This window comes from Sinohyriopsis cumingii, chromosome 14 (assembly GCF_028554795.1).
Source record: "Sinohyriopsis cumingii isolate HCF-2022 chromosome 14, ASM2855479v2, whole genome shotgun sequence".
Classification (NCBI taxonomy): domain Eukaryota; kingdom Metazoa; phylum Mollusca; class Bivalvia; order Unionida; family Unionidae; genus Sinohyriopsis; species Sinohyriopsis cumingii.
In genome coordinates this window covers 18,445,292-18,464,968 of record NC_142974.1, presented here as the reverse complement: position 1 = coordinate 18,464,968, position 19,677 = coordinate 18,445,292, and the positions used below count along the sequence as shown (strand labels likewise).

Genomic DNA, 19,677 nt, shown 5'->3' with positions numbered 1-19,677 from the left:
TCATCAGGAAAAAAGACAAAACTTAAACCACAAGTTTCACAAAACCATTGAAGACCACACCTCCTCTGATGCTACTGTCGCAAATGTGGCCGGTTGTCGTGCTTTTCCTAATACGCGGACTTGACAACAGAGGAATGAACAAATATTTAAGAAGCTATACCTGTTCTAAGTGTTTTTCCCAGTAAGCCAATTCTTCGCGTGCTTTCTGAAGTCTCTCTTCGAACACTTTCTGGAATGTAAATTGGATTAATGGATTAAGTGTGGTCATCTCACGCGTGCTAATGAAGATTACGGTGTTTAAATCAACTAGTACGTTAAAGAATGTCCTTTAAAAGGGGGATAGATAAAGTTTCAGGTTGAAGAAGAAAAAGAATGTGTCTTATATTTTGCAATTTCGACCATAAATAAAATTTCTCTGTGTCTGTTAACTGTACTCCTCCAATTAAGAAATGCAAATATCCGGTCATACATGCATTACAGTAAATCTGGAATTTCTGCATCCAACAATCATCGCTTCTCGTAAATATCCAACAACTGCAATGTTTTGTTGTAAAACTGGCACAATTTATGTGAAAACATAGTCAACGTTCTCAGTGAATTCGATGTTCGTTGTGTACGACATGTCTAACCTAACATAAGTCGAACCATGTGATATCATACAGGATGTGAGGTGCTCCAGTGTTGAAAAATGATTGTCCTTGTCAAATGTTCTATTGATTTGGAAGGGCGGTTGCTCTTTGAATTATAATTTGTTAAAACAAATCTACTTTTAAATGTTACTAGAAATAATACTGAGCATTATTAATCCAATTAGCGCCTGGGACTAATTTTACAAGTAGGAAATGAAAGGTGAATCATCTGATGCAGACATCATTTATTCTTCTTTCTCTCTAAACTATTTCTAGTAGATAATATCTACAAAATGATTTTCAAATGAGTAATGTTTAAAAAATAAATTTATGAAACTAGTTGAATAATGTCAATAAAGTCGCCAGGGCTAGCAGAAACTGTCCGTTATTCAACTCATTTCATAAATTCAGTATTAAATCCCTACCCAATAGAGATTCTTTATTTTGACTTACTACATGTCCAGATCATTCACAGGTGAAACTATGAAACTGTGATTAATTTGTTTTTTTTATGTGATCAGCAACTATTCTTAGAGTTAGAAATGCAGCGATAAAATCACTGCCCATAACTATGAATCCTTTATTCTGATTATTCTGATTGATAAGTGGCGAGGAAATGACAACATGTATCAAAATCAGTTTGTGTGTGCGTGTGTGTAAGTGTGTGTGTGTGTGTAAGTGTGTGTGTGTGTGATTTTGATTTTGAACGTAGCTTTAGCAATATTTTAGTCATATCGCTACTAAGTCTGCGGTGTGGCAGTTTACGGTGATGTGTAGCACTGGGGCATCATGTCTCAGATATGCAGCATGATGTCCTACCCAGCCACATTATCCTGACACCAGGCCGACCAGTCCTAACACTAACCTCTTAATGCTGAGCGCCAAGCGAGGCATCTGACAATACCCATTTTTGTAAGTCTTTGCTATGACTCGGCCGGAATCCAATCCACGACTACCCTCATCCGAGTCGGACGCTGTAACTGCTAGGCGCGGTCTATCTCAAGGTGTCATTGTATGTATGTATATATATATATATATATATATATATATATATATATATATATATATATATATATATATATATATATATATAAAGAGGGAGAGAGAGAGAAGAAAGAAAAATATTGATAGATATAGACAGGCAGAGGGAGGGAAGAAAATACATTCATAGAGAAATTGTGATTATTGAACTAAACATTGTGTGAATCTTAACAAAAAAAAAATCACTGGTAGATAGCTAGTATGATTTTCAAGCAGAAAGCTGTCCAACCTCATTCCTTTCCTCAGGTTTGGTTCGCCATTTGTAGTACGCGACACCCAATACAATATTCTCGTATATATTACTGGACTGTAATAATAATAATAATAATAATCATACAATATGAATTCTTATTTCTGGTTTGTCAAAATGGCTATACGACCGACATTTGCAAAATACATTTAAATTAGACCAAAATGTGTACAAAACGATTTCGCATTTTAAGTGAAATGACATATTTGGCACTGAGAAGAAAAAAATGTGTTCTGATAGAAAGATACTCAAACCCGGTCCTTGTGGTCATAAATAACCCAAATCTATGTCCCTAGACGGTATCAATATAATGCTTTCTAACACATTCGGGTAGCTACATATGTCCTTTATAAAAATGACAGTTCTCTTGGGATTTTTACCAAGGGTGCCACTAAATGACACGAAGGAAGACATGAACACCACGGTTCAAACCTAGATCACCTGTGCATTAGATTCGTGTTCCACGACCTGGCCTATGTATATATGTATGTATGTATGTATGTATGTATGTATGTATGTATGTAAACCCATATTCCAATGTTCTCTATTACCTCATACATTATCTGGAGCACTGCGGCCATTTCCTTTGGATCATCTGGAATCAACCTTGTCCCGTGGTGCTTGTATGTCGTCTAAAAAGAGTCTTGGTTCAATAATGGTTTAAGACAAGATATAAATAAACTGATGATTTATAAATTAGATATTTGTATGATATCTTTAAAGGTCTTTTTTTATTTTTTGTTATTGTGGTTTCATGGGGAGGTGGGTAAAGGGAAGATCGTCCCTGGCTACTGAAGGCGTTCCTTCCTGCATTATGAATCAATGACTAAGCGATAACAGTTTTGTCTGAATCAAAGAATATGCGCAGTAACTACGTCTTGATACAGTGGTTGTATAAAATTACACTCACTAACAGCGAAATGGATCTATTTTCATTCTAAAAAGTAAAAAATAAACTTAATGCCTCTTCAGTCGTGCAAATCATCCGTAAATGCATATGTAAGTTTCTTTTGGCTTGCAAATATCATACATGTATATAACTTTTCATCAAATCAATCAATCTATTAATCAATAAATCAATAAATCAATTACCATAAGACCATACAAAAAAAACAAGCTTTGTACACGAAATTCGTCAGAGACTTATTTTATGCCGGTATAAATGTTTGTTTTTTTTAATTCAGTGAACTTCTCTTTATTAGCAAAGAACCGATATTTATTATTACTAAGATTATTCGTGGTAGCAATAGTGGTATTAGACGTTGTTGTTGTTGTTGTTGTATTACTGCTCCAGTTGGTGTCTCAAATAATTCAGTGCCGACACTAATACAAAAGATCACAGAAGTCTTAAAACCTAGATCACGTACCTCAAGATACTGACAAATTGCATTGGATTCGTTGACAACAATGTCCCCATCTCTGAAAGTAGGAACCTGAAAAATGTTCAACATAATTTGATCAACACTGCAGAAAAAATTTCAAACTTTTTACTTTTCTTTCGTATTTTGTTAGGTTCGAAATATCAGAACAGTTTAAATTAAGCACGTGTTCAATATAAAAAGGCCAAAAAATCGCGTTTAAAGACGGTCAAATTTTGAAAGACGTAGGACTTTCCTCTTTTAAAAACAGAGCTTGTCTTAGTGTAATATGGTAATGTGACAAATCAAAACAGTAATCTAAAGATCAAACGGCGTGAGAGGATGTTACTGCTTTCGCATTAGTTTACGTAATAATAAAATACTGTCTCCTGCTGCCGCTCATGTGATGAAATAATTTTAATTGATAGTAATATAACCTCGTTGTAGATCGTAAGATGTGTACGCAGTTACAGAGTAGTGGATAAGGCAAGTACTTTCTTGTTTAATGGGATCATGAGAGTGATCTCAAAATAATGCAAATAGGTTGCGTGCGCTATTCTCTCTCTCTCTCTCTCTCTCGTTGTTGTTGTTGTTGTTGTAGGGATTAACGCCATTTTTCAGCACACGATAGGCTATACATGGCGGCCAGTATTAATGGTGGAGGAAAACCCCGGGAAAACCCCGGAAAGAACCACCGACCCACGAGAAGCTACTGGTAAGCTTTCTCACATACCCACATTGGCTGAATCTCTCTCTCTCGTTAAAAAAAAAAAACTAATAAAAGAATGACACCTCTATATGTTTATCTACATGGTATACACACACTAATCCCAAGTTCACTCGTAATGAATGTTTAATGTTAATAAGTGAAGCTGTATGGGAGTTTAAACTTGGATATTGAGAATACATTGACCCACACACATAAACGGACAAAGTAAATCCAATATACCGCCAGCTTAGTTTACATTAAAGTAACAAGGAAATATTTTGAAGATGGTTCTCCCTATTGCATTAAATTCAGGGACTGACCATTTGAATTTTAGAAGAGGGCTCGGGGTGTAATATTTTACCACAAAATTACAAATTTCCCGATCCCAAATAGCTTGAAAAAATTCTTGCTATAACCTGAGGACAGAAAACTTATCAGATACATTATATTACTTGAAAAGATTTAATTATCATAATGTAATGCCAAACAAATATCTGGTTTTAAAAGAAAATCTAAGGTGCCCCCTCCACTGTGCCAACATGAATGGTTGGTCCCTTACCAAACGGTTTCTAGTTCTCCATAGGTACAGCTGTTGCAGAAAAATGTAAAACACTTGTAAAGTTTATCTCACGTCACAAGTGCACGCAGGACAGATAACCAATGAACAATCTATGGTATTGTCCGTGTTATGTCTCACTTTCTATAAAGCTTACAGTTGGAATACAGCTCACATTTGTTACTTATTTCAGAAACATATTAATGGTTGTAATCTCAACTACTTACAAGCTATGACCCAGGGGCAAGTCCACAACCTACTGGGCATGACCCATGGTTTGTATTGGATATACCAATATATCTTGTTCCGTCTCGTGTCATTTAAACCTAGATATGGTTCTTGAGTGGGGATTTAAACCATTTGCATGTTGTGACTCGGGAAAAGCCTACCCACAGGGAACATCGCTGGGGAAAGAAAAGAGACTGTAACCCAAAAATCGAATGCAAATGTTATAGCACTGGCAATGAAGATGGCACAATACAACTTTCATATCTCTACGCGCAAGACTTCAAATCTTTAGATATTTGTGGGGAGACAAAAGTATATATCCCAGAAATTGGTTCCATCGTAAGAGTCCCACTATGCATATTAAAAGACTACCATCACTCATATAATAAAGTTTCAAATCTGTGTCTTTAATGGCGTAGGAGATACACTGCATCACTAATGGAGGGATAGACACGAAGACATAAATTCCACCTTTATAAAAAGAGGCAAGAGAAGAAAAAAATTCATATTAATTATTTAAACATTATGACTGTAAGTGATCATTATGAAAAGATTGCAAATACTTTCAGTACTTAGAGAAAATTCTTTGGTTGAAAAGGTACACCTTCTATGAAACAGCCGTTGATGATATGTGAAACAAAATGCAAAATTACATATCTCTGAATATAACTATATAACTAACAACTACACAAACTGACTATATTAAAAAGGCGTTAATTTAATGTTCAATACTAATTATACTTTAATTACAACTATAAACAACAGAAACTCAAAGCTCACATATCATTTTCCATATATTAAGTCAGCACAGCTTTAACAATTTCTGCAAAGTTTACAGGTTGAAAAACAATGTAAGAAAAACATTGTCACGGAATTGTATAAATCCTTTTATTTATTAAATACATGTACTCGGGTTTCGTTTTTTTGTGTACAACGATACCCGAGGTTGATTTTTGTATATTGTACAATATTTTGAAATAGTGAGTTCGGTTCATCCTATGCCACACGTGCGAAGTGCTTTCGATGCGAAGAACAGAATACTTCCAGCGCACAGACATGTATTGCGGCATCGTCTGTGAATAAATGCCTCGCCATAAGACAAAATCTTTACATTACGGAACGTCTTGTCAGTGAGCAATCCAATTAAAGACTTGCACATTTTTTCTGTACAGCATAGTACAATGTCGCCTAAGCAAGCAAGTGGGAGCATATGAAACGGTGTACTACAAAGGAAACGACTGTTAGTGGACATGGACTAGGATTCAATACAACAGATACAGGAAATATTTATAAAGGAAATGAATCTGAACGAACATGGACTAGGATATAAGACGATGGAAATATAATTACACTATGCTAAAATGAATACGACTTGGAATGAACACGGACTGTGATTCAAGACAATGGATACAGGAATTCTTTTGAAATTCATTCTCGTGGAGTAGAGTCTTGCGACTATTCTCGCAACTGATTAACGTCTCGCGATTCTTGCGGTAGACACTAAATAACATTGAACGGCACGTGGAATGAATCAAAATATTTAAACGGTTTATTACAATTTATATATGAATACAACTCGATATAAATATCGAAACAGAAAACGACTTGGAATGAACATGGACTTGAATTCAGGATAAAGATTAAAGGACGTTTCATATTTCTAAGGAAATTTATGTAAAGTTATAATACTATGGAAACAATTCAGTATGTACAGGGCTATAATTCAGTAACTGATTACAAGATGTAGAAATAAATAATCGAGGGATACAACTCGATAACAAATCTAACAACATAACAGATGTATACAATAACTATACTATATCACTAGAAATGAATTCAAGTAGAGGATACAACTCGAAAACACAATTAACAATATATTCACATGTATATGATAATATTCAGATAACGGAACGCAAAAATTCTTAATGGACGAACAGGCAAGACTTACATGCTTCTCTACTACTTTCCTAATTAATGAACCACTCACCATCAACTTTTCTAATCTATTTGCAAGCATGCAAATACCATTACTAATTCAAGATATCGTATGTTAGCATTAAAATTGTTTCCAAGTTCTTAAATGTTCTCAACAGAAAAGATCTGCTACCAAATTACCATAACTTTTGTAACATGAATTTAGCAAATGGGCTACACAACAAAGACACAATTAGCCAGAATTTTCACTAATTGTATAGGCCTACTAACCATACAAACAACAAACTTATACACTAGAAACAATTTTTACTTATTTACTGATTTGTACTTAAGAAATGCTTTCAAAACTTAAACGCTATCGCGCAATGCTAGAACTTGAACTTCTTGCATAAATTGAACCATTTATAATCAAAGCTATAACTTGAAATTTAACTTGTTGAATTAATATTTATATATAATTACCAGTGCTATAATTTGAAAATTCTTGAATTATTAATGGACATTAAACTTGCAACACATGTGTTAGCACGAGCAGGTACTAGCTCATGCAGGAAGCAAGTGCTGCACGTACATTAACTAATCAACTCTTCAGTTGAACGCGTGCGCTATGCAATCCCAGGTGACCATAATATGAACTCGGTTGTATTTCCTTACTTCCCTCTATACAAAACGGATACATATAATTAATACTCCTGTACTTAACACTAAACTGCTTCCAAAAAAATTAAATTTAATATAACTAAATAACTCAAAAAGAAATTTTATCTTTACAAGCTAGTTCGAACAGAAATACAAGGGATAACATACAGAACAACATAGCACAAATCACATAGCAATCGCAGGACAATATTGATCCCTGGCACGGATCACTATGTAAATAACTCTAAGACCAGCCAAGGTCAAGGAGTAGCTATAATTTTAGACACTAGGGGGTCTCCTCCATGATGTAAATCTGAGAGGGACTACACAAATAAACGTTAAGGACTTGCACATCTTCAGCTGTAGAGGTATGTGAATTATTAATTTCTTGTGTATAAGGTATAATTATTGTACTACCACGTTTATTTTTGTATGTTTGCTATGTTGCTTCGGTTTACGTAGTATAATGCAAATATTTTCTATTCTTGTTTGTGACTTAGCAAGGGATTTATATGCAACATAAAGCTGCATTTTTAAGAAACGTTTAGTACCGTAGGATTCTTGTCGGGCACGGTTAGGTTTACTTTGGAACCTATTTGTTGTTTTGTAATTATGCCGATAATATATATAATCTGTGTAACTTACCGTAAGTAACGTCTTTACGTTTTATCGTGGGGCCCCGAGTGACCGAGTTGTCTAAAGCGCTCTTCGTTACGGATCACTGCCATCTCACCTGTCTGCGACGGTTCGAGCCTCAGATTCAGCCAATGAGGGTATGTGAGAAAGCTTGCCAGTAGCTTCTCGTGGGTCGGTGGTTCTTTCCGGGGTTTTCAGGGGTTCTTTCTCCACCATTAATACTGGCCGCCATGTATAGCCTATCGTGTGCTGAAAAATGCCATTAAACTCTACAACAACAACGTTTTATCGTATATGACAGTGTCGTGCATAGTACACCGTGTTAGATGTATTTTCAGTTGACCCGAGTGACCGGAGTGATTCGAGTTATCGGAGTGATAGGAGTCAACGTGGCATCAGCTACAGAGCTAACCATGGAAGTTGCCCATATCAGCTGTGAAGCTGATCCATAGCAGCCATAGAGCTGAATAAACAGTGTTACTGGTTGAGCAGGTGATTGGGCATTGCTGACAGAGATTGGTGGGCGCCGATTGCTTGATTGACCAACCTGGAATACTGTTGGCTTGATTGACCAGTGTGACTGTTAGCCGATTGTGCTGGTGACGGAGTGTGTAACTTGATACATGTAATCTTTTAGCCGTGGGCTAATTTTTGGGATTTCTAAATCCGTGTGTTTTGGGGACTGTAAAGATAATTTGTATATCTGTCCCTTTTGTTTACATAATTTCACTGAGTGTATACATTTTACTATGAGTAAAATGCTACATTTGTATTACTATTTGAGTAAAACACGTCAATATTTTCGTTGTGAAATCAATGTGAATCATTCAACCCTTGTCCTTGTACTGTGCTAGGTCATTTATTTGTATTTTCATCATTAAGTCCGTGCGTTTTATAATAATTGATCCAATGTTTATATCATATACACGCACATATTGATCTTAATTGCTCATTCAAGTAGTTCGTTATTAAACATTGTATTGTATCACCATCAAAAAAGTGTTATGTTGTAAATCCGAAATCCCATTCGGTTTTCTTGTTAAAAACGTATGAGAAGTATGTCTATCAATGAGAGTGGGTCACACATATATGCATATTATATGCCTAGCTGAGAGCAATTACCTGAATATGTATTCAAATAGACAGGTAGGTGTGCAAGTCATTCTTTGTGTAGAAAAAGGCAGTTGAATAGCAAGGTTGACAAGTGTTGAAAGTTCTGCAGGTTGGCAGATAAATATGTAAAAGTCATTAGATAGGTAGGTATAGTACCTACTTAAAGATGCAGTTACGCAGAGAGAGATAGAGAGCTCTAAATAGAGAGATCTATATAGATAAAGATATAGATAGATATAGATAGAGATAGATAGATAGATAGATAGATAGATAGATAGATAGATAGATAGATATAGACAGATTTGTATATAAATCTAGATAGATATAGATATATATAGATATCGATATATATCGATTGATTGATTGCTATAGATGGATGGATGGGTGGATTGGATATTGTTTGATATATAGATAGATGGATGGATAGATATATAGATAGATATTGATTGATAGACAGATATATATTGATTGATAGACAGATATTAACAGATAAATGGATAGATCTCTCTCTCTCTCTCTCTCTCTATATATATATATAGATAGATAGATAGATAGATATATATATATATATATATATATATATATATATATATATATATATATATATATATAGATTTAGATAGTTAGAGATATATATATATATATATATATATATATATATATATATATATATATATATATATATATATATATATATATATATATAGATTGATTGGTAGATACAGATATTGATTGATTGATAGAAAGATAGATATTGATTGATAGATAGATATGGATTGATTGATAGATATAAACCTGTTCGGTTTTATTTTGCCTTTGCAATTTAGCTGTTTAAATTGTATCGGAAAACGCAGCGTACTGTTACAAGCCAGGGGTATTTGCTTGACCAAGCGGTGTCAAACCCTGGTGCGATTCCACTAGAAGTCATAAGTTTACCCCAAATTTCCAAAGACTAATATACAACTTCAGTTGCAAATTAGAAAGCCCGACGCGTCCGTTCTATATATAAATTTTACTGTAATCAATACAAGACCACAGATGTCACAACTTGACAGATGTCTATCAACTGCACATCTGTATTGTTTGTCTTCATCAGGTTTAACGCCATTTTTCAGCACAAGAAAGGCTATACATGGTAGCCAGTATAAATGGTGGAGGAAGAACCCCGAGAAAACCCCGGAAAGAACAACCGACCCACGAGAAGCTACTGGCAAGCTTTCTCACATATCCAAATTGGCCGAACCCGAGACTCGAACCCAGGCAAACAGAGGTGAGATGGTAGTAATCCGTAACGGTGGGCGCTTTAGACATCTCGGCCACTCGGGGCCCCCAAATGTTTAATGTTTGTTTTGTAAGAATTTGCCACCTGCGTATGAGAACAAGGGCAGTATACTGATACAGAAACCAAAGTTCAAGGACTGGTGTAGAGGTAAAGGCATCGTCTCGATATTTATACACGACCCAGCTTGTTAGAAAGATAATTGAAAAACAGAGGTAGATGTAAAGAAAGTTGAGAGACAGACAGACAGACAAGCGATTGCATGATAAAAAAAACTCGAAATAATACTGATAATATGGATATATGTGGCTTTTATTATTGTAAGAGTCCATTTTTTATTATCTGCAGATGTGCAGTTGTGTGCGTGTTCGAGCATCTATATGTATTACACTGCAGGAAAGCAGGTGGGCGCGAGCGCACGTGTGCATGTGTCCTCTGTGTGTGTGTGTGTGTGTGAGAGAGAGAGAGAGAGAGAGAGAGAGTTACCTGTCCTCTAGGGTTAAGTTTCATTATCTCTTTAGTCTTGTGTTCCTCCTTGGAAAACTCAATTAATTTGTTGGGGTAGCCACAAAACCCCTTTTCCTCCAGAACAATCATCACCCTCCAGCACGGAACGCTGCCAGACCCCCAGTAAAAAACATTTTTGTCTCCCTTGCGACTGCCGTACAAACTAGTGTTGCACTATACGGTGCACGGACAGCTGATAAATAGACAGGATGGAGAACACAACACTACCTTACGTCGGTATGAGCAGAAAATATGTCTCAATATTTAGGTTACAGCACTTACTAAATAACGTGTGCAAGTTTTGAGGTTACGCTGCGGACAGTTAAAGTACGGTATATATTGCTACGACTCATGGTCTTACAAATTGAAGTTAAATCTAAACGTCATTTCTCTCTCTACAACAAAATGAATTATATACATATATATATTTTTTGTTAATTAAATTCTAATTGTCATATCACAAGTCCAAAAATATAGTATGTTCCGAATGTATTCCAATAGTCTTGAATGTCCTCTTGTAACACAATAGGATGCGATCTTGGTTGTCTTTGAATGAGTTCAAAAAATCCAAAGTATCGTATTATAGGCCAAAGCAAACTGCGCACTTTAGCAATTCCAGTAAATATTTTATATGAAAAAAGTGCTCTCCAATTATATCTGATTTCAAAAACACAGTTGCAAGCTCTGATCATTGGTTTCCATAGACAATCAACTATTATAAAAGAACAGGAATTAATTATTTACTTGTCTAATCCCTATTTATGCACATTTTCACTTGGCCTAGATGTAAATCATATCAACAGAAAACTCAAATCTAATTGTAAATAAGACTCGGCCTAGAATGTTCCGAACTCATATGCTATGAAAACGTTCTTCGTTACAACTTACAATCATGTACAAAAGTTTGTTATATAAATATTTTGATTGCAATTTACAATCGTAGGCAATCGTTTGTTTTGTATTATTCTTGTTTTTTGTTAGGTTTTCTGGTGGGGTTTTTTTTTTTGGGGGGGGGGGGATATTTTAATGTAGCTGTACTAAATTTTGTCATATCACTACGATATCTGCAGTTTATAGTGATGTCTAGCACAGGGACAGCATGACGCAGACATATAGCATCATGTCTCACCCAACAACAATATCTTGATATCAAGGCATCCAGATCTAACCCTAACCCCTTAATGCTAAGCATCGCGTAAGGCAGATGCTAGTAGAGTTTTATTTTTTAAGTCTTTAGTATGAATTGGCCGGGGTTCGAACCCTCGACGTCTCGCATCTGAGGCGGTCACTCTAACTACTGAGGCCACCGAAGCGGTAAATAACACAATTAAATATACATAAGATGATATACAAAAATGTATGATGACAATAGGTGACAAGAAACGGGCGGTTTGGACGGATCTACGTTTTAAATAATTAATAATAAATCCTGGAACATATTTTACAACTGAAGTAAAAACTGATGATGCACCTCTCCATTTACTACAAAAATTATCTCTGGTTATGCAATTAAAATTAGAGGACAAGAGTTGAAGCCTGCTGCCTTGATATTACTACGTATCATGATAGACTGAAAAAATAATTGGAAGCTTATGTAATAGAAATATATTTCAGGGCAACTAATTTTACTCTTATTGTCAATTTCATCAATATCAGGGCTATTCTCCTGCACACTAAAGGGACCTTAGTGTAGGTATTAGCAGTTGGCGATAAAAGAGACACATTTCGCACAACAATCGACAAAATTCATCCTTCGTTGGTGTAAGATTACATAAAGACGCCATTGTGTTAATGAATAATGTAAAAGTTTTTTTCCGGAAATTGCGTCGGCATTATGAGAACACTATATAATAATGGATGTTTGTTCTCGTGTAAAGAATATCCGAACTTTTCAGATATACACGCTGAGGTCTATTAACATTTTAATCATTTATGGAAGATAATCATTATTCATTGATTGAGTAGTCTTCAAAATATCTTTGAATCAGTGGTTCATATAACGACATATTTTGGTATGTACACATTTGGTTTAAGATGTTAAGTAACTAAATAATAAACACAAGGTTCGGTTGTCGGATTGTAAACACATTCCCGACTTAGAGACAGGGAAAATTGTCCTTCTTTAAACTCAGGAAGGAATATTTCGATATCTAATATAAAAGAAGTCTCCAGTGAGAGAACACGTACATTTATCCCCAATTTAAGTTATCAGTCTTGACAGGACAGAGGCTGACTACCATTTTTAGAACAAAATATAAAGACAGCAATAATTTTCTTCGATGTGGAACACACCACAATTGTATGCCTTCGCGAACATGTAGAAGTATTACTGCGAAGTTTTACTGAACAGCTCCTGTCATTGTAAATGTATGACATTCTAAAGTATTCTCACACCATCCCGTTTGTTTGTAACCCACTCCCATTGATTTTATAAGCAGAACTCATTTTTAAAAAAATATAAAAATGTACAACGCTTGGTCATTCCATTCATTGTTTTATAAGTTCTAACATGATTGCCGCCAGGAGATCCGAAACAATATCAACTTTTTGGCGTTTCGAATCAAACGGGAGTTTCTTTAGCAACATGGTCGCCATATTTCCAAGAATCTAGTATATATTAACAAGCAAAAGATGTAGTTCGATAATCTCAATAATTCCGTAATTATTTGAGTTACATCTCTGTAAATAGCTGTATACGAGAGGTCATCCAATGTACTTGTTCAATTTTGTTGTGAAATAATAAAACTACACCTTGCAATTATTGCATGCAGACACAATTTTTTTTAAAAAAAAACGGAAAAGGACAGCGAGCAGCCCATCTGCTAGTTTACATCAAGAGCTTCAGTTTCCTTTGACACGCCAATAAGACGATAGTGTTAGGGAGCTGTCACGAGGTTGGATGATGTAAGGTCACCTCTTCTTATGGTGTTTTGGGTATTTTTATCTAGGTGATGATCGACCACGGTGTGAATGCCGGGTCGAGTAATTAATAATATAAAATGGATTGAATAACAGGGAACAGAGCAGAGATATAAAATCAAACAGTATGAGCCACATATGTAAAAATATAGCAAGTTAATCAATGAAAAAAAAACAAAATGCATCTGAACATTACATTCGAATGATTCACTTTCTCTTAGAATTAGAGTCACAACATTTATGCGAAATTCAGTGAGCCGTTTTGTTATACCGATAGAACAAATTTCATTTTATAATCGAGCAATTGATTAAATTAAAATTGTTAGCATGTGAGTATCACCTGGTAACTTCCAGCCTTATTAAATCGTTCTTGTCTCTGTCTCTGTCTCTGTCTCCCTCTCTCTTCCTCTAGCCTCTTCGGGTTACAACCCGTCCTGCTTGTAGGCTGTGCTCTTTCCTACTGTGCAAAACAAGTATGAGCTATTTTTCCATGAAATATAATATCACAACTAACCTAGATACGTCTCATGTGTTTCCTTCTCATGAAATAAAATGTTATTCCCACTATCGCTTCACATATCATACATCGCAATTCGACAAAACTATGCAAAGTTGTTCAGTTCCCAATTACTACAAGCTCACCCTACACTGATTGCTTTTCTAGATGCTTCACGCAATCCTAACTGGTGTCATGACCACATTAGACCTCATTGATGACTATTACTGCGCTCCTATGGACTGTAAATCACTAGCTGACGACTTCCCTAATGCTGACACCATCTAGTTTCGATTAAAAGGAAATCGCGATTTAATTAAACAAATTAATTCATTTACTTTACTCCTTATCCAAACTTTTTGCTTTGCTAATTAATGATTTATTGACATAGACATAGTAAAATCAATCCTAAGCACTCAAGTTAGAATTTATTTACGACAGAAAATTTACTTAGAGTTTGTATCAAATAAATCCAGGAAATTCCTACGATACATGATTTCCATTACATACAAAACCACTAAATCCGAACACATTCATATCAATTAAGTTTTGTATCACATTCTTACAAAACATGAATCATATAACATTCGAGACAAAAGGCATGCAAATCTTTAGCTTCTGAACTCACGAAAAATGTATGCATGAATTTAAAATGATTAAATTCAACAAATATTTACAAAACTTGCAACAATTATATGCAATTGAGAATCTGTCTTTGTGCCGAGCCCTCGCTTATCATCAGGGAATTCCCTCTTTCCTTCTCTGATCTTGGGTCTCTCAAATTTATTGACCCCCCCCCCCATTTCCCTTTAATGAACTATTTAACGAGAAGTGTACTAGTTACTGATCTCGGAGACAGCTTCCATTTCAGTAGATAACTTAGACTGACTAATATCGTGAATTTCGTCCGTGAAACACACAACATCGTTTAGCGTTGCCAAACATGGTTACTCTAACGGCCTACAACGTAATACTCTCAAAGCCGGTAAAAACATAAATGTGTTATATCAAGCTGGTTTCTTCTAACTTTATTGTACATCCACAATCCGCCCGAGTTGAATCAAATATAATAATGCGATTGCAAATGTAAACTCTTGCACTTACCAACCATAAGCTCATTCGTCGGTGCACATGCTGTTCCACAAAAGATTTCCATGTAGCGTTTCATTGCACTAGTGAAAGCAGCACTTGCCATATTTCCAGGACGAAAATTATCAATTTCCAAGAATGTCCTGAATTAGAACATCCTTGATGAATCTGCACACTTCTTTAGAACTCTGCCCTGAATACAAATTGTACTGCACAATATCGTACCGTTGCCTACCATATAACGTTTTGCAAATTAGACCTGATGAAAGTTGCAACTTAACCGTATTAAAGATATGAATGATTTAGTGTCAGTTTCATCACGCTATTGCCCCTATTAATTTATTCGCCTTAATGCGCAGTGCATTTATTTGGAAAAACAAAAGCACGTGGTTCGAACCTCTTATTGCGCAATACTTCAACACATAACAATCATAACGTTTTCTTGTTTTTTAAAAATATGTTTTAATAGTGCCATATATTGTTAGATTATATTTAGAGAATTAATTAGATTTTCATTAAAGAGTACAAAACCTCATGACTTTTATACAGAGTGAGAAGCAATATATGTACTGATGAATATTGTTTTGAATCTGCTAACTAAATTGCAAGGGTGAAGAATTATTTTAATTTAGCAAGACAAATAATCTATGTTGGTGTCTGCACCAAGACAATGCAATCCCAGTTGCATAGCCCCATGTGGAGGCAAATAATATAACCCCTTGATTAGAATTTCCTTGACTCGGTCCAAACCCCAACAAAGATTTTATTATTATCAGTTAATCATTCTTCATACCATTCCTAATCAGATCAGTTAAAATATAACATTCAATATGAAGCGATAATCATTTCTATATTCTTTCTATTGCTACTTTAAAGTATCCCAAGCTGATATACGTATTGGCTGTCTTTAACCAGCATTCTTCCCAAAATAAATGTGTTGTTAGCATCTCCTTTTACGTATACATCCAACCAGAGGAAACAAGATACAGGTGTAATCAGAAAAATCGTCCTTGCATTAGGTAATGCCACTTGCAAAATGTGTTCAGGTTTAATATTGCTGGAAGCATCTGTGAGACGATGACGTTTCTCGCAAAATATCTTCAGGTTTTATGTTAATGAGAGTATCTGTGATACGATGACGTATCTTGCAAATGTGTTCAAGTTTTGTTACTGGATGTATTTGTGAAACGATGACTTATCTGATTAAGATCTTTAAATCCTGTATTGTTTTCTCTTGTTTGTGAGGAGTTATGTATTTACAAATTAGTTGTCAATCTTGCTATTTAAAAACCATAAAACTAGTAAAGTTTTAGGAAAACTTCTAATCAACATAAAGACTACCACCCACTATAAGCGCAATACATATTCATCCTTGATCTGCTCATCAGACGTCTGGTAAAGATCGTGATATTTGAGTAGTAGGGGGGGCTGTATAGCGACAACGGAACATAGATCACAGACCCACCCACCCCAGGCACGTATAGAGACAATGGAAATTTAACACAAGGAATATTGGGCATGTATACGGACAAGGGAAAGCTGGGTTGTTGTATATTGTGAATAGGAATGGAACAGGTGAGGTGACGTCACGGTACTTGACATAGGCAAAGATGTTGCAAGGGTCTGACCTGAATATACGCTACTCTAGGTAGAGACAAATACAGTAGAGATATAAACATATATAACACATACATGGATTGATGAACATAAATCTATCACACCTAAATATAAAATTGACAAAAAATTGTTTAGGCAAGAGCAAACATTTTCGAGGCAATGGAGTGTCCCTGAAAACGGTCTTTGTGTTTCTTGTGCTGTCTCTCCTCTCTTCTTTTTTCCACCATTTGTTATCTTTCTCATCACATTTCGTCTTCTCATTTTCCCTCTTCTCCTCTTTCTCCTTCTCCTCTATCTCTTCTTTCTTCCTCTTTTTGTTTACCTTATCTATTTTATTTTCTCGTTCCATCTTCTCATCCTTCTCTTCCTTTTCTTCTCTAATCATCTCTCTAAGTCTTTCTTTTGTTTTCTTGAAATTATTAATTTCCATTTTCAGATGATGAGGACTGTACTCTTCATACTCCAATTTCGCTAAAACAATTTCTCTATCATCCCAAGTTTATCCACGGCCTCTTGCAATTGCATCATTCTTTTCATGTTACTCGCCATTTTGTATTCAAGAATGAATGGTGCGAATTATGAACGCTGAAATTTATATACTTCAAGCACGAACGTGAGGTAAATCATCCCTTACAATTACTTCACATATTATATACTATCCACACAACGTACGCGCAAGCATGCAAACACACATACACCCATACACAAAACGTACGCGAACGCATACAAACACACAAACACACATACACGTATCAGGAAGGGAGTGAGTGTTTATAAACACACTACTCCACACTCACACCAACTGGCAATGTGAATAGTCTCTTTTTCTAGTGTTTTGGTTAGCACTGAGAAGGGCTGTTTTTTGTGAAATCCAAATGCACCTGCCAGTGATGACATCTTCCAGGCCTAGCCCCATACACACACATCTCATACTCCAATCTTGATCCCAGTTGACTGTAGCTGCTGACAGTACGAAGGCAGCTTCAGTGGCCGCATCAACCCAAGCTTCAGTTTGCAGCACCCTGAAGACTTCTCTCTGCCTTCTCCTACGCCAGACCCGGGGATTATGTTGTTGACGTGGTTGCTCTCGCAACTCCTCCTCCCAATTGCCTGCCTGGGGGATCACGGTTCTAGGTAGTGGTGGTAGTGGCTGTGGTGCTGCTACTGGTGGTGGTGCTGCTACTGGCCGTGGAGGTGTCCTCACCTCAAGATTGACCTCACACAGAGGTCTCAGCATGAAATGAGACATAATCCCTCTCTTCTTTTCCTCTTCTTCTTTTCCTTATTTCCTCTTCCTCCTTCTCTATCCTGGCTTCTTCGCTATGGCCTCCATAGCCAGTTCATCTAAAACCCTCCTAACATACTCTAGGTGCATTTGTAGTTCCAACAATTTCGTTATTCTGCTCATTTTGTCTTCAAGTTGATGAATCAACGCTGGGTAGCCAGACTGAAGAACGCTTTCGCATTACATGTGTGAACAGCGGACGTGAAGGAAAATATTCCCCGTCACCAAAACTCACAAGGCCCACGTTACTATCCATCACATGGAACGCTCGGACCTAAAAGAAACACTCACGTTCACTGTTTTACTTACAAACACTAAATACAAACATAAACACAAAGACTAATTAACAAGCTACTGAAACAAAGTGCTTATAGACACACTTCTACTTTGTAACGTACAGACAAACACAAATACACAAATTTTGGCAATTGGACTAGTATGTCTTTTCTTTGGACGTTTTTGTTGAAGGGTTTATGGCAATTTTTTATCATCTGAGATTACGACCACATCTAGCAGCAGGCTTTCCCCACAGGATCGGGTCTGCTTTTACGGAAAGAGAAGGAGAAATATTTTGTGTCTACACGGCAGTTGACAAAACCTCTATCTGGTTCCTGCTGTTGCTGCAGCTGCTGTTTCTGTTGTTATTTTCTATGCTCTCTTTGCCTCTGAAGTCGGCCACTTTCAGCATCATCACATACACTATCTCTCCAGGTTTGGGTATCAGGCTTTGCCTGACACGATGTAAATGCACGTAGGCTTCGTTTAGGTTAGATAAATTAGAAGGCATCTTCATAGGTTGATGAGTTAACCATGGATGGTCAGACTGGAGAATGCTTCGATATATATGATTCAAGCGCAGACGCGATGGAGAACATCCCTACGATTTTTTGTGTCGGAACGCTATGGTTGTTGATTTTAGGGTGAGGAAAAGAGGGAAGACAAAGAGCATGTATATTTATCAAAAATCGAAAAGAAACGACATACACATTTTTTTTTAAAACACAACATTTTTTATTCCATCAACAAGCAACTAACAATTTCAAACAAACAAACAATTCTTCAAATAGACTAATTTTGACAAGGTTGACAACCTTGTGAAATCAAGCTGCTCTTCCATTGAGGCAGGTCATTAGAGCATTGATGTACACTACGTGTCCTAGCTAAAGACAAGATATAGCCATAATGGTCACAAAACTATCGATCTACTTTGTCATCGTTTTTAGAAGAGTAACGATCAAAATAAGTCACTAAATGTTCTAATTCCATCCAAGACTGTGTTGATGACGAAAATACACACACTATTGTCCAAACAACTAGGAATCTGTGCCTTGTAATTTCACATTATTGAATCGTATCGTCTGGGCAATTCTTCTCATAAAGTCGATGATGTC

General features: G+C 36.0%; 1 protein-coding gene across 1 annotated transcript in view; it reads right to left on the bottom strand.

Annotated features, from left to right (window-relative positions):
• The window catches only part of LOC149783354 (uncharacterized), a 34,294-nt gene extending 16,863 nt beyond the window's left edge, over nucleotides 1-17,431 (bottom strand). The window contains exons 1-6 of the mRNA XM_089933381.1: nucleotides 17,324-17,431; nucleotides 10,860-11,054; nucleotides 3,288-3,353; nucleotides 2,472-2,552; nucleotides 1,900-1,977; nucleotides 161-229 (exon numbers count right to left, since the gene is read on the bottom strand). Of these exons, the coding sequence (XP_089789507.1) occupies nucleotides 161-229; nucleotides 1,900-1,977; nucleotides 2,472-2,552; nucleotides 3,288-3,353; nucleotides 10,860-11,054; nucleotides 17,324-17,431 (597 nt within the window). The remainder of the gene's footprint in view (nucleotides 1-160; nucleotides 230-1,899; nucleotides 1,978-2,471; nucleotides 2,553-3,287; nucleotides 3,354-10,859; nucleotides 11,055-17,323) is intronic.
• Nucleotides 17,432-19,677: the final 2,246 nt, after the last annotated feature.